We start from the raw sequence: 12,061 nt of genomic DNA, 5'->3' as shown, positions 1-12,061 counted from the left end.
ATAGTAGAAACGCAGCAAGCTGGCTGGTTAAAAAAATAATAGCACATAAGAGTCAATAGGCTTCAAGTAAACATGACTGAATTAGAAAAACAAAACAATGGAACAAAAAGATGAATAGGAAAAAAACATAGAAAAGATGAATTAATTGAGTAATGTTGTTAGGAAAATGGATAGTCATGTAGAAAGAATAAGTTTTGATTCCTACATCACATTCAATAGATCAAACTACAGAACTTATTAATGGAGGAGAATAAATTTGAATATACAAAATGAAACCATGGAGAGCACTTAGGATATTTTTTTTAAGTTTATTTATTTCGAGAGAGAAAGCGAGCATGAGTGGGGTAGGGAGAGAGAGAGAGAGAGAGAGAGAGAGAGAGAGAGAATCCCAAGCAGGCTCTGTACTCTTAGTACAGAGGCCCACGTGGGGTTTGAACTCAGGAACCATGAGATCACGACCTCAGCTTAAGTCAAGAGTCAAACACATAAGTGAGTGAGCCACCCAGGTGCCCTTTTAGGGTATATTTTAAAAATAAGTTTACCATAGAAAATACCTCTCTTAGTATGACACAAAAAACAGAAATCAATATAGGAAAACTGATTAATTCATCTGTATAAAAATCAAAAGACCAGCCAAAAATATACACAAAAACTTATACAATTCACATCAGGAATATAATGTTAATTTTGTAACTATGTAAAAAGCTCATAGATGTCAAAAGGAGAATCCCAACAACCTAATTAAAAGGGGGCAATAAATACGGGTAAATAATGCCCAGAAAAGGAAACTCAAATAGACCTTAAGTGTATTAAAAAATGTTCAACTTCATTCATAGAAAACAAATGTGCATTTAAAATTAAAATAGGGACCCACATTTTAGCTTAAATTCAAAAGTAATTCAAGTGATGGAATAAAAAAATGAATATATTGACATGCTATGCAAATATTAACTATTATTACTATCTTTCAAATAATTTTATAACTTTTGGGTTGTTTGAATGAAAAACACTACACATGGGGCGCCTGGGCAACTCAGTCGGTTAAGCGTCCGATTTCAGCTGAGGTCATGATCTCACAGTCCATGAGTTCCAGCCCCACGTCGGGCTCTGTGCTGACAGCTCGGAGCCTGGAGCCTGCTTTGGATTCTGTGTTTCCCTGTCTCTCTGTCCCTCCCCCTGTCACGCTCTGTCTCTAACTCTCTCAAAAATAAATAAACATTAAAAAAATATTTTTTAAATACGCTACACACTATGGACTACAGATGGACCAAAGCCCTCAGTGATTATTAGTTCTATATTCTAAAACGTGAATGCATACATTGTTTGGGAGAAGGTAGCAGGCTCATTTTCAGATGACTGAAATGTAACCTAATCAAAGATGTACCAAATTAATACAGTACAAAAGCTGCAGTCCCAAGACATCCATTCTTTTCCACCATTTATAGAATCATAGTAGAAACATTTATTTAGGTGTGAAGGTCCAAAGTATGCCTGCTTTTATCTTATTCTTTTATTCTCTCAATTGAAGAAATAACCGGAACACCACACTTAAAGACAAGTCTACTTCTTGTCAAACTGGGTGTTTGATATTTTGATAACATGTAAACTTCTTGTGTGGATCCTTTTTTCTAGAAAATCAAACAAAACATGGAAAGACTGATAACTGCTTTGGTCTCAGTTCCCTCTAGTTCAATAACTAGAATGAGAAATTGGGTGATTTGGACTGACAAGTCCAAGTACAATAAGGAAGCCTGTCCAAAAGACTTAATAGAATAAAAGAAAACATGAAGAAAAACGAAAAGGAAAGAAAGAAAGAAAGAAAGAAAGAAAAGAAAGAAAGAAAGAAAGAAAGAAAGAAGAGATTTAGATTATTTCTGAGATTTGGAGAGCCAGGTACCTTTATTTCTTCCTGTAAATTCAATACGGAGAAAAGGTAAAGGTAAATGATCTCTCTTAAAAGATGTCAACAATCCCTGACAGTGGAGAATATATTTCTCCCAATAAAAGCAGACTCAAAGTAGGTAGAAGAATTTCTTCTGTAAGACAAGGTAAAAACACAGAACGCTGTCACTACAATAGCTAGGAGATTTAGAATATCTGCTATAGAGAGATTAGCCTGACAATAAAAGAATTACAAATTCTAAAATCAGCAAATTCTAAGCACCAAATCTCAAAGAAAATGGATTTCTTTATTTTTTTAAAAAAACACGGACAGTAGATTTTCTTTGATGAGCAAAACTGCTTTGCACAATGAATGCATTTAGTAGTTCCAGATATGAGTCTTAAATTCCAATTTAAAAACATTCTTTAAGCGACAAGTACTTAAAGCATAATACAGTATATCAAAAGAAAAAAACGGCATATATACTAGAAGGGGCTAAAAACTTTAAAGCAGAGATCCCTTTCTGCAAGAGTTAGAAACTAGAAATGATCCCACAGATTGCCCTAGTTTGTTTATACTTGCTATAAAAAAACACATTTTAGAGGCAGTGTGATATAGTAGAAAAATCACAGGCTAGTGTGATAAAGTAGAAAAGTGCTGAGCTTGAATTTTGTCATCTGTAACAAAAAGGGGGGCTGCCTTCCCCCTTGCTGGGCTGTTGAGTTGTGGCAGGAACAAATAAAGCACCAGCATGGTATACAGGGTGCATGTAGACATGCACAAAATGCAGTCACTATTATCATTAAAGTTTAATAAAGGAAATCAGTACTTGAACCATGTGAAAATGAGGAGCTAGAAGCCAGTCTAGAGTTACGTTTGAAAACTAAACAAGAGAATACAGAATAAAAGGAAAACCAGTTAGCACCGAAGGAAAAAGAGAGACAATGAATACACAACCCCACCCTTCAACGAGTTTGAAATTCTTTTACCCAAAGAATCACTTATTGAGCCATGACTTTGTTCCAAGCATAAGTCTGAGCAACGAGGATAGAAAAGAATAAAGACAATCAGGGCTTGAAGGAATTGAGGGTTGAAATAGGAAAGCACATAAGCAGAGCACATGTGAGGAGTGGGCAAGAGAATACGGAAGCAGAGAGTAAATGTCACCTAACTCAATTTGGAGCCTCACAGAAAGTCTTTAGATACAAGGCAACACTCAGGATGGGTCTTGAAGAAAATAAAGGATCTTGCTCTTCAAGTCAAGCAGAGGCCCAGAGATGTGAATGAGCACCAGATTCAGGGTGAGTATGTCTATAGCCTGGGAGGCAGTGGTTGGAAAAAGAATCTGGAGAATCATCTTGGGATCATAGGACACTAAAGACCTCGGACATTCTCCAGGAGGTAGCAGGGAGCTGATGGGTGGCTTTAAGTAGGAGGGTCAAATGATTAAATCACCTGGCTTTTATCGGAAATCACTCTAGAGACAACGTAAACTGAAGGGTAGGGAGCGAGCAGGATAAGGGGCTGTGGCCACAGAAATCCAGTTAGAGTAAGATTACAACCACATAGATAAGAAACAGAAGATCCGAACTGAAGAAGAAGCAATGAAAAGGAGGTGAAGAGCCAGATTAGGGCATTTCTAAAGTAAAATCTCAAAGACTTGATAACCAATTAGATGTGTGGGCAGTCCAGGGCGACTCAGATTTCTAGCTCGGAGAAATGGGTGGGAGGTGATGCCAATAATGGAACCAGAAAACAGAAGAAGGCAAATAGGTTTCAGAGACTAGGAAAGATTATTAGTTCATTTGGGGACATGTGAATTTTGAAGGGTTTAAGGGAGATAGATAGTTGCATTAACAGCTAAGAAAGAAAACCAAAACATATCTTCCAGGGAATTTATAAGCCAAGAACTATATTTGACTGTTTAAATTACTGAGAAGCTCTTCAATTGCTCCACTTGCTAAATATGAACTGTGCCGTAGGTAAAGTTGAAGTCTCATCTTTTTTTTTTGTTTGTAGGCTCTGCTAAACCAAAATGCATTTAAAACTTCGTATTTAGACTATATCAGCAAATATACACTGCCAGGGTGAACCCAACTATCTCTGCAGCAATTGCAATTCTGTGCCTTTTACTGTTGGCACTTCTCCCATCGACTTGACTAGGACTGAATGCTAGCACACCCTCAATTCTTTTTATTCTCCACAGGCATAATTCTATAGTATGACACAGCCCTGGAGGAGAAGAGTACTCAGCTATGTGGCCAGAAATCAATCTCTCCTTTTCCTAAGAGGTGAAAGTTAGCTCCCTGGGCAAGATAGATACATGCAAAAGAAGAAAAAGGGAAGAACACATCAATTCCACTGCATTCTCTGGGACCCCTGTTGAAGTGTAAAGGCATTTTTTAGAAGAGATAGTAAGAAGAAACACCTTAGGTTTCAAGATGGACGTCAGCCTGTGGAATATGGAAAGGCTGAGAATTTTTACATCAGGCACAGATGGCACTATACTCCTACCAAGATATTAACCTATCACCTCTGATGACTTACTGTGACAAAGCACTCTGACTTTAAAGACATTCCACGCCTGGCCTATTGACTTTCCCTTCTCCTCCTGCCTTTACCTTTCGCCCTTCGCATCCTTAAAGATCCCCCTGTTAGCCTCAATGACAATGCTACACAAATTGGCAGAGCAAAGAGAATATTGTCTTTGTCCTTATCATATACGTGCCAATCATTCCCACCCAGAAGTCATAATCATTATATAAAACGTTCAGATCATTCACCCACAGAAATTATTCTTCTCTCATCCAGTGGTACACAGCCCATTCGTTGCCTATACCTCTTGAATACTCTTACAGATTTCCAACCTTTACTACAGTAATTTTTGCATACTTTTATCATCCTCTTTGAGAGAAAGACAAGCCCGATTTATTCCAAAGATCCTAGTATAATGGTTTTGTATATAGTCAGTGATGATTAAATATTAAATATTGTTGAAGAAATGATTGAATGATTGATTATTGATGAATAAAGTAAAGATTTCATCAGAGAGACTACCACTCTAAAAGTGCGTTGGGTCTAGCACATCCCAGACACTGGTAACTCAGGACTTCAGTGCTTTTTTTCATGCCAGAAGAGGGTTCATGCCTTGGCCTTTGGTCTATAGGTGATACCAAAAGCCAGAGCCTAAAAAAAATTACATTGTGAGCGTAACTTCCATTTTTAACATACTAGTTATCAATTTTCCTCTATATAATGATGTCAAAACAAAATTATCTAATATTTTTAAGGACTGTATAATAAGGCTTTTCTTATTTGTATATTTCATTCATTAAAAGAAATGTACGTGTGATAAAGACATAAATCCAACTCCTTGTTTTTAATGTTTCTTTTGAAAAAGAACAAGAGCACAAGTGTGGGAGGAGGATGGACAGAGAGAGAGACAGAGATTCCCAAGCAGGCTTGGTACTCTCAGCACAGAGCCCCACAGGGGGCGCAACAGCACAAACCGTGAGATCATGACAGGAGTCAAAATCAAGAGGTAGACACTTAACCAAATGAGCCACCCAGGTGCCCCAAGACGTAAATCCACTTCTTATAATCAAACAATTTGATCACTGCATGGAAGTTATGAGAACTCCTGTGATAAGCCCTGTATGGAGTAAAGAATTCATCTACAAAGTCAAGGAATGAGAAAAAATAATTCCCTCCTCCCTCTTCTCACTTCTCTCCTCTCTCTCCCCCTCCGTCTCTCTTTCTAATTTTTAGTAAACCTAGAATGAAGTTTAAATAAAGAACACTATTTAGTTGACCACAGCCAACCTCAATGCAAGAGTGCATAGTGGGGAGTGTCTTAAATCTAAAACATGGTTAGAAGCATGAGAAATGGATGGAAATCATCCCATTTCAAAGCAGTTCACAAGGTTTGCCCAGAAACAGGCCTGGTTAAGAAGTTAGTAAAATGGAAGCAGCCCAGTCTAGAGTGTGACAGACAACCTGTCCTGGAGATCGTTCTTTGCAGATATTACATTCTTGGATTGGTTTTCCATCCAGTGAAGGCTAAGATATCCATAGACACAGACTAACAGACCCCATTCCTTATCTGTAAAGAGGGAGCACCCTGTTGAGAGACTGGCGTTAATATTCTGAAAATAATCTGACATCTTCCACGTTACTTGTAGATGATGAGGAGTCTGAGAGTCTGATGGGACAGCTGACTAAATGTGACTAGCTCAACTAGGCTAGGTTTACCCCTATGCCCTTGGCAAAATGTGAAGCAAAACCCTCCGTCCGGTAAGTTGGGCCTTATATTCACTAAGATTTCAGATGTAAACTCAGCAGGGTTTCATGCATACAGAATTACAGAGCGTGCTTAGTAAATCTACGTTTTAGAAGAACAAATGTGAGAACACTGGGTTTTGCATGAATAGCAACTGTAGTACACAGAGTTCCAAGATGGCTCCCAAGATTCTCAACTCCTTGTATATACACTTTGATCCCTTTCTCTTGAGTGTGGACAGAACAGATGACTTTAGAGATGTGATTAAGATCCATAATCAGTTGACTATGAGTTGATCAAATGGGAGATTCTCCTGGGCAGGCCTGACTTGGATGAACTCTTAAAGGAGAGACCCTCCTGCTGCTCTTGGAAAAGTAAACTGTTTGGTTGTGAGAGGGCCTATAAGAGAGGACACGTGGCAACAAACTGAGGGCAGCTGCTAGTTGCTGAGAAAAGTCCCCAGCTGACAGCAAGAAAACGGAGAACTCAATCATAAAATTGCAAGGAATTAAATTCTGCTAACAACCACTCGACCTTGGAAGAGGGCCTTGAGCCTCAGCAAAGACCATAGCCCCAGCTGACAACCTGTTTGCAACCTTGTGAGACCCTGAGCAGAGGACCTAGTTAATCCTAGATATCTGGCCTACAGAAGATATGACATAATAAGCCACTAAGCTTGTGGTAATTTACTACACAGAAAAAGAAAACTAACAAGGAACTAGCTCCCTAAACAAAGAATAATAAAAGAGACTACTAGTAGCATATAAAAAAATTTTTTAAAGAGTCTTTATAAACTATTTGGGAGAGATATCTCTAGAATGTTAGCTATTTCTTTGAATGTTTTCATGTAATAGCCTTTTATAGACAGACCCATACATAATGGAGCTCATTCTTTTTTACTGGCTAAGTGCCTTTGCTGATATTCTCCAAGCTGCAAGCCTGCAAAGACTTAGGAAGATCCCCACTACTGTCCCACCTCGTTCTTCCCTCCTCCTATAGCACTGGGTTCATTACCCTTCTCTCTATGCTTCTGATGTGAAGAAATCTATGTATTTGATGAAAGCATGAAAAGAAAGATGGAAAAAAAGAAGATAAGAAAGATGAAAAGAAAAAGCATTGCGATTGCTTCTCTAAAGGAAGCATTTCAATTTTAAAAAATCTCCTTGGACCATTTTAAACAGTCTATACAGGAGTACATAAAATATATGTAAATATGAATGAGTTTCTAAACCACTGTTATTCAGAATACTTTGGAATCTCCTTGATAAAGTCCACTGAGCTACGAACTTCCTTTAAAGCTTAAATCTTATCTCACTAACCCCAAAGGAGAAGTATTCTGGCCAAATTTTAACGTGACTGGAAAATGTATGCTAATATACAGCTATGAAAATGTAGACTAGGGGCGCCTGGGTGGCTCAGTGGGTTAAGCATCCGACCGGCTCAGGTCATGATCTCGCGGTCCGTGAGTTCGAGCCCCGCGTCGGGCTCTGTGCTGACAGCTCGGAGCCTGGAGCCTGCTTCAGATTCTGTGTCTCCCTCTCTCTCTGACCCTCCCTTGTTCATGCTCTGTCTCTCTCTGTCTCAAAAATAAATAAACATTTAAAAAAAAATTTTTTTAATAAAAAAAAGAAAATGTAGACTAATTATATTTGAAAATGGACACTTCCTTCTGAAAGTTTTATATGAAGGAAAGAAAAGAGTTTTTCTCGAATGGTACCAAATATTTGTACTAAAACTATTTTTAAAATATGTACTTACCTGTTTTCTACTACACTTTCCCTTTGTCCAGATTTATATTCATGTGCTTAGCACAAAAGTCTACTCAGAAAAGATTTTTTTAAATATATTAGACATAATAAATGTGGGAAAAGTAAACTAGATACAGATCATAATGTTTTAACATTCATTGTGTGTGTGTGTGTGTGTGTGTGTGTGTGTGTGTGTCTGTCTGATTTAGAGTGTTCCCAATGAGAAGTGTGGTTACATGCAATGAGTCAAAAAATTACTTTTTTGTCCTAATAGGGTATAGATATTAAAATTTGCAAGGTTCTGTTTTTCTAATTCTCATTGCACTTCAATTAAACAGAAGCCAGAAGAACATATTTCAAAAGTAAATGTATTATAGAGTAGTTTTATATAACAAGATTTATATTTTCCAAGTTTTGAAAAATTGCATATTGGAAAAAATAATTTCCAATTAAGGGTTCATGACTGTCTTTCAATCCTGAGAAAGAATTCACTTCTTAAATACTAAAAGTAAGAAATGACCTATTATATAAAACAATAATGTGTCACCAGGTGATAAAATATATTGTTAACTTCTTTTATGTTGCCCTGTGATACTATTTCAACTGAAAAATTAGTAAGATTATGTTATAAGCTTTTATTGTTGTAAACTTATTTTTTTTCTGGGAGAAGTTTTGAATGATGTTTTGTTTTATTATTTTCCATTACAATATTAATTCAGTAGGGCTAATGATAACACTGTATGGTGGTTAAGTTAGCAAGGTGGTTTGCCAGGATTATTGTTTGTTCTCTTATTTTTTCATCAGGATTACCCAATATAAAATGAAATAAGAAACTAACATGACTATAAAGTATACCTAACAAATAAAGCAGACAACGTGCCAGTAAAAAACATATTACATTTCAAGTATAATAACATTATTCACTTTCTGTAGAGCTTTTATTTGGGCAGGTGGGTGGTAATTTTGCTAATTTGCAAATAGTTTCATCTTGCAAAAAGTTTTAACTTGCACAAGAAAATATATACTATAAAAAATCAAGAGAAATAAGGATGATCATAGGAAGAGTTACAGGGATAGTACTTACACTTAAAATTTTGTCAACACAGAAACATAACAGAATATGATAAAATACTTAGCCAAGGAAATGGTATGCCCATGATTGTAGATACAGCAAAATTTGAGGCTAAAAATTTATTTAAGGTATTTTTTTTTAAGTTTCACATTATTTAAACCATCCTGCAATGCAAAAGAGAAGTAAATGAAAAAATACAATCCTCTTTCCTGGAGTGGTGTTTGTTGGGACGGGTATTCATTAGATGTTGTAAAAAAAAAAAAAAGTCTTGCCAAAGTAAACCATTACGTTACTCATCATTTTAAAATTTGTTTCACTGATTTTCAGACTGATTGCATGCATAGTGGTTCCCTCCAGGAATCCCCCAGACCCTGTGGAGCACAGACCAAGCATGTTCTCCAACAATTTTTGGGTTTTTTTGTGATTTTTATTCTAAATGCTAGTATATAATGATGATCTTCTTAAATAAGAACTTGAAATTTCTAATCTTCCATTTTATTAACGTTAATGTTTAGTTTTAAAAACAAAGGCTATTCACTAGCCCTCTGCTTACCACATGTTACAGTGAGAGAAAGAGGCAAAGGTATCTCATTCTGATGATCGAAAACCCCTCTCATTAGTAAATCATACCTAAATATATTGCTGCAGTAATTCCCAGGGCTGTGCTGGGATGATTCACTACACACTGCACTTCATTCAACTTTAAATGACAATGAGATAAGCAAATACCATTGATCAATTACCTCATTTTCAAAAGATGCTTTTGGGATCCTTGTTGAGTCTTTGGGGTTTAAATTTGCAACTTCAAGAAGAAACATTCACATGAAACTAATCAGTTCCTAAGGAAATAATTAGTAGTACCCACAATCACATATGGTTGAAGTCAGCAGTGGTGATTTTGGGTGGTGGAGGTAATGGCAGTGGCAGGGACTAGAAGTTTTATTACAATATTTTCTCTTATTATCTAAAGAAGGCACATATATAATTGCACTGCACTTCACCAATATGACACATGTCGAATATAAAAGGGGAGAGAATGGTTAAAGCTAAAGTTAAAAACCCTGGAAGAATATCCACACCTTCTACCATGAGTAGGGTGGATATCAAAAATTAAAATTAAACAAAATCAAGTAAATGCTTCATTTCCTTCCTATGTAAACTTTCCAACTATTCCTAAAGCACAAAGTCCAGGACTTTATTCCTACATAATAGAAACGTGTATATTTCACAGTATATGTGCATGTGTATATTTCACAGTGTGCGTGCATATGTGTGTGTGTGTGTGTGTGTGTGTATACACACACTAGTGGTGTGGAAATAGAATTAGATGTGCTCTCTCATGTCAGCTCCAAGAAATATACCATCACAGTAAAAAACAATAGTACTTGAACCACAGAAAAGCCTTTAGAATAAATGACTTTCTGGGAGTTTTGTCAAAGAGGCAGAAAAAGGAAAGACGGCACATAGAAGCAACATAAGCTAGGAAGAAGGTGGGGATACTCATAGTGAAACCAACTGAGAGAGAGAACTTGTCAGGGGTAAAAGTACAGACTCCTAAGCCTGTTGGGAAGACCAACGGGCTCATGAGGAGAGCTTGAGAAGCCTGGGAAGGAACGGGGACCTGACCGTGGTCCTGAAAGAGAACAACTTGCAGGTGATTCCCAACAATCTACAAGCATTCACACAACACCATATCCTTATTTTCAACTGTAGCTTAAACAAGCTAAACGTCCAATAATACTCTCCCTCAAAGAAAAAAATGTCTACACGTTCTCATATGATCAGATGTGCCTTTATAATGTCCAGCCCTTCCCTTCCCAATAGTCTCTCCTAAAGGGTTAGGATAATTTCAGGAATGAGAGGTGCGCTATTCTATCATAAAACCAGGAATCAAGATTCTGACAAACTCACAACGCTTCGAATGCTACAGAAAGCTTACACTTGGCAATCCTGACTCTAGTTTGAATTTCTTGAACTCTGATGGGAAATCATGCCTATCCGAAAGACCTGAAGGAATGATGCTCCATGGAAGCATAACATTACAAACTCACCCCATAATCTAGACAGACTTGAAACTCTAAAAAGATAAGGTGGCAATTCAGTAACATGGGCATTCCCACTTTCACCCCATAAAATTCATTAAAAAGAAAAACAATTCCATAAAGAGGTACCAAAATACAGGTCCCACAGTGAACATGGGCATCGATCTTCAGGCTCTTTTCTAGCCCTCACAAACCCAGCAAGTCAAGGGGGCCAACTACACCAATCCAAAGTGTTAATACTACACCTAACCATGGGTGGAAGGAAATTTCTCCGCACAAAAGACACCTCTGCAAAAACGGAAGGAATTTCACTCCGCTGGTGCAAAAAAAAAAGAAGGTGGGAGAGAAAGTAATCTGTACGTGGAAAATCATTCTCAGAAAATACCATACAACTCGTCGAAGTGCAAGACTTACGTGTTCCGTCAAAACGGGTGGCGATGGTGTCGAGGAAGGTGTTCTGGGGCGCCAGTAATCCTTTCATAACCGGCATTTTTCCAGCGTGGTGTGAAATTCTCCATCAAAGTTTGTCCAGACGGGTGGTTCAATAGGAAAGTGCCAAGAAGGGAGAAGGGGAGCGTGCTGACGGCAGCGGAGGGGGACTTGGCGCGGTGCTGGGGCTGATCAGGAGGTGGAGGATGGAAGGAGAGAGGGTGCGCGTTCCAGCCGCCGCTGCTCCGGCAGGAGCCTCTCCGCGAGCGCTCGGCGAGCCCGCCCCGCACCTCCAGGCTCAGCCCGGCGCAGGCTCCCTCTCCCGCCCCCTCCACCTCCGCCAGCTGCCGGAACCCCCCACCGTCCCTCCGCGGGCGGCAGTGCCCGCCGAGCGCCGCCTCGCCTCCCACCCCGCCCGCTCGGGAAGAGCCCGCCTTGGCCCGGGGCGCCGCGCCCTGACCTCAGGCGCTGGGGTCGCGGAGGACGGCGCTCGCCGCAGGGCGAGGCCGGGTGGCGCCGAGCCTCCCTGTTTCCAAGGGGCGCGGGGAAACGCGCGCGAGCACGACTCCCACCCCCCAGGAGCCAGTGAACAAAGACCCCTTTGTTCCC

The 12,061-nt window shown here is 38.8% G+C and overlaps 1 protein-coding gene across 1 annotated transcript in view; it reads right to left on the bottom strand.

The window, feature by feature from the left end:
- Window positions 1-11,746, bottom strand: part of KCNH8 (potassium voltage-gated channel subfamily H member 8) — a 358,591-nt gene extending 346,845 nt beyond the window's left edge. Inside the window, exon 1 of the mRNA XM_045037664.1 lies at window positions 11,438-11,746. Coding sequence (XP_044893599.1) covers window positions 11,438-11,513 — 76 coding nt within the window. The 5' untranslated portion in view covers window positions 11,514-11,746. The remainder of the gene's footprint in view (window positions 1-11,437) is intronic.
- Between the last annotated feature and the right edge of the window lie 315 nt (window positions 11,747-12,061).

Source organism: Felis catus, chromosome C2 (assembly GCF_018350175.1).
Source record: "Felis catus isolate Fca126 chromosome C2, F.catus_Fca126_mat1.0, whole genome shotgun sequence".
Classification (NCBI taxonomy): domain Eukaryota; kingdom Metazoa; phylum Chordata; class Mammalia; order Carnivora; family Felidae; genus Felis; species Felis catus.
The sequence above is the reverse complement of the archived record's forward strand: the minus strand, read 5'-3'. Positions and strand labels throughout refer to the sequence as shown.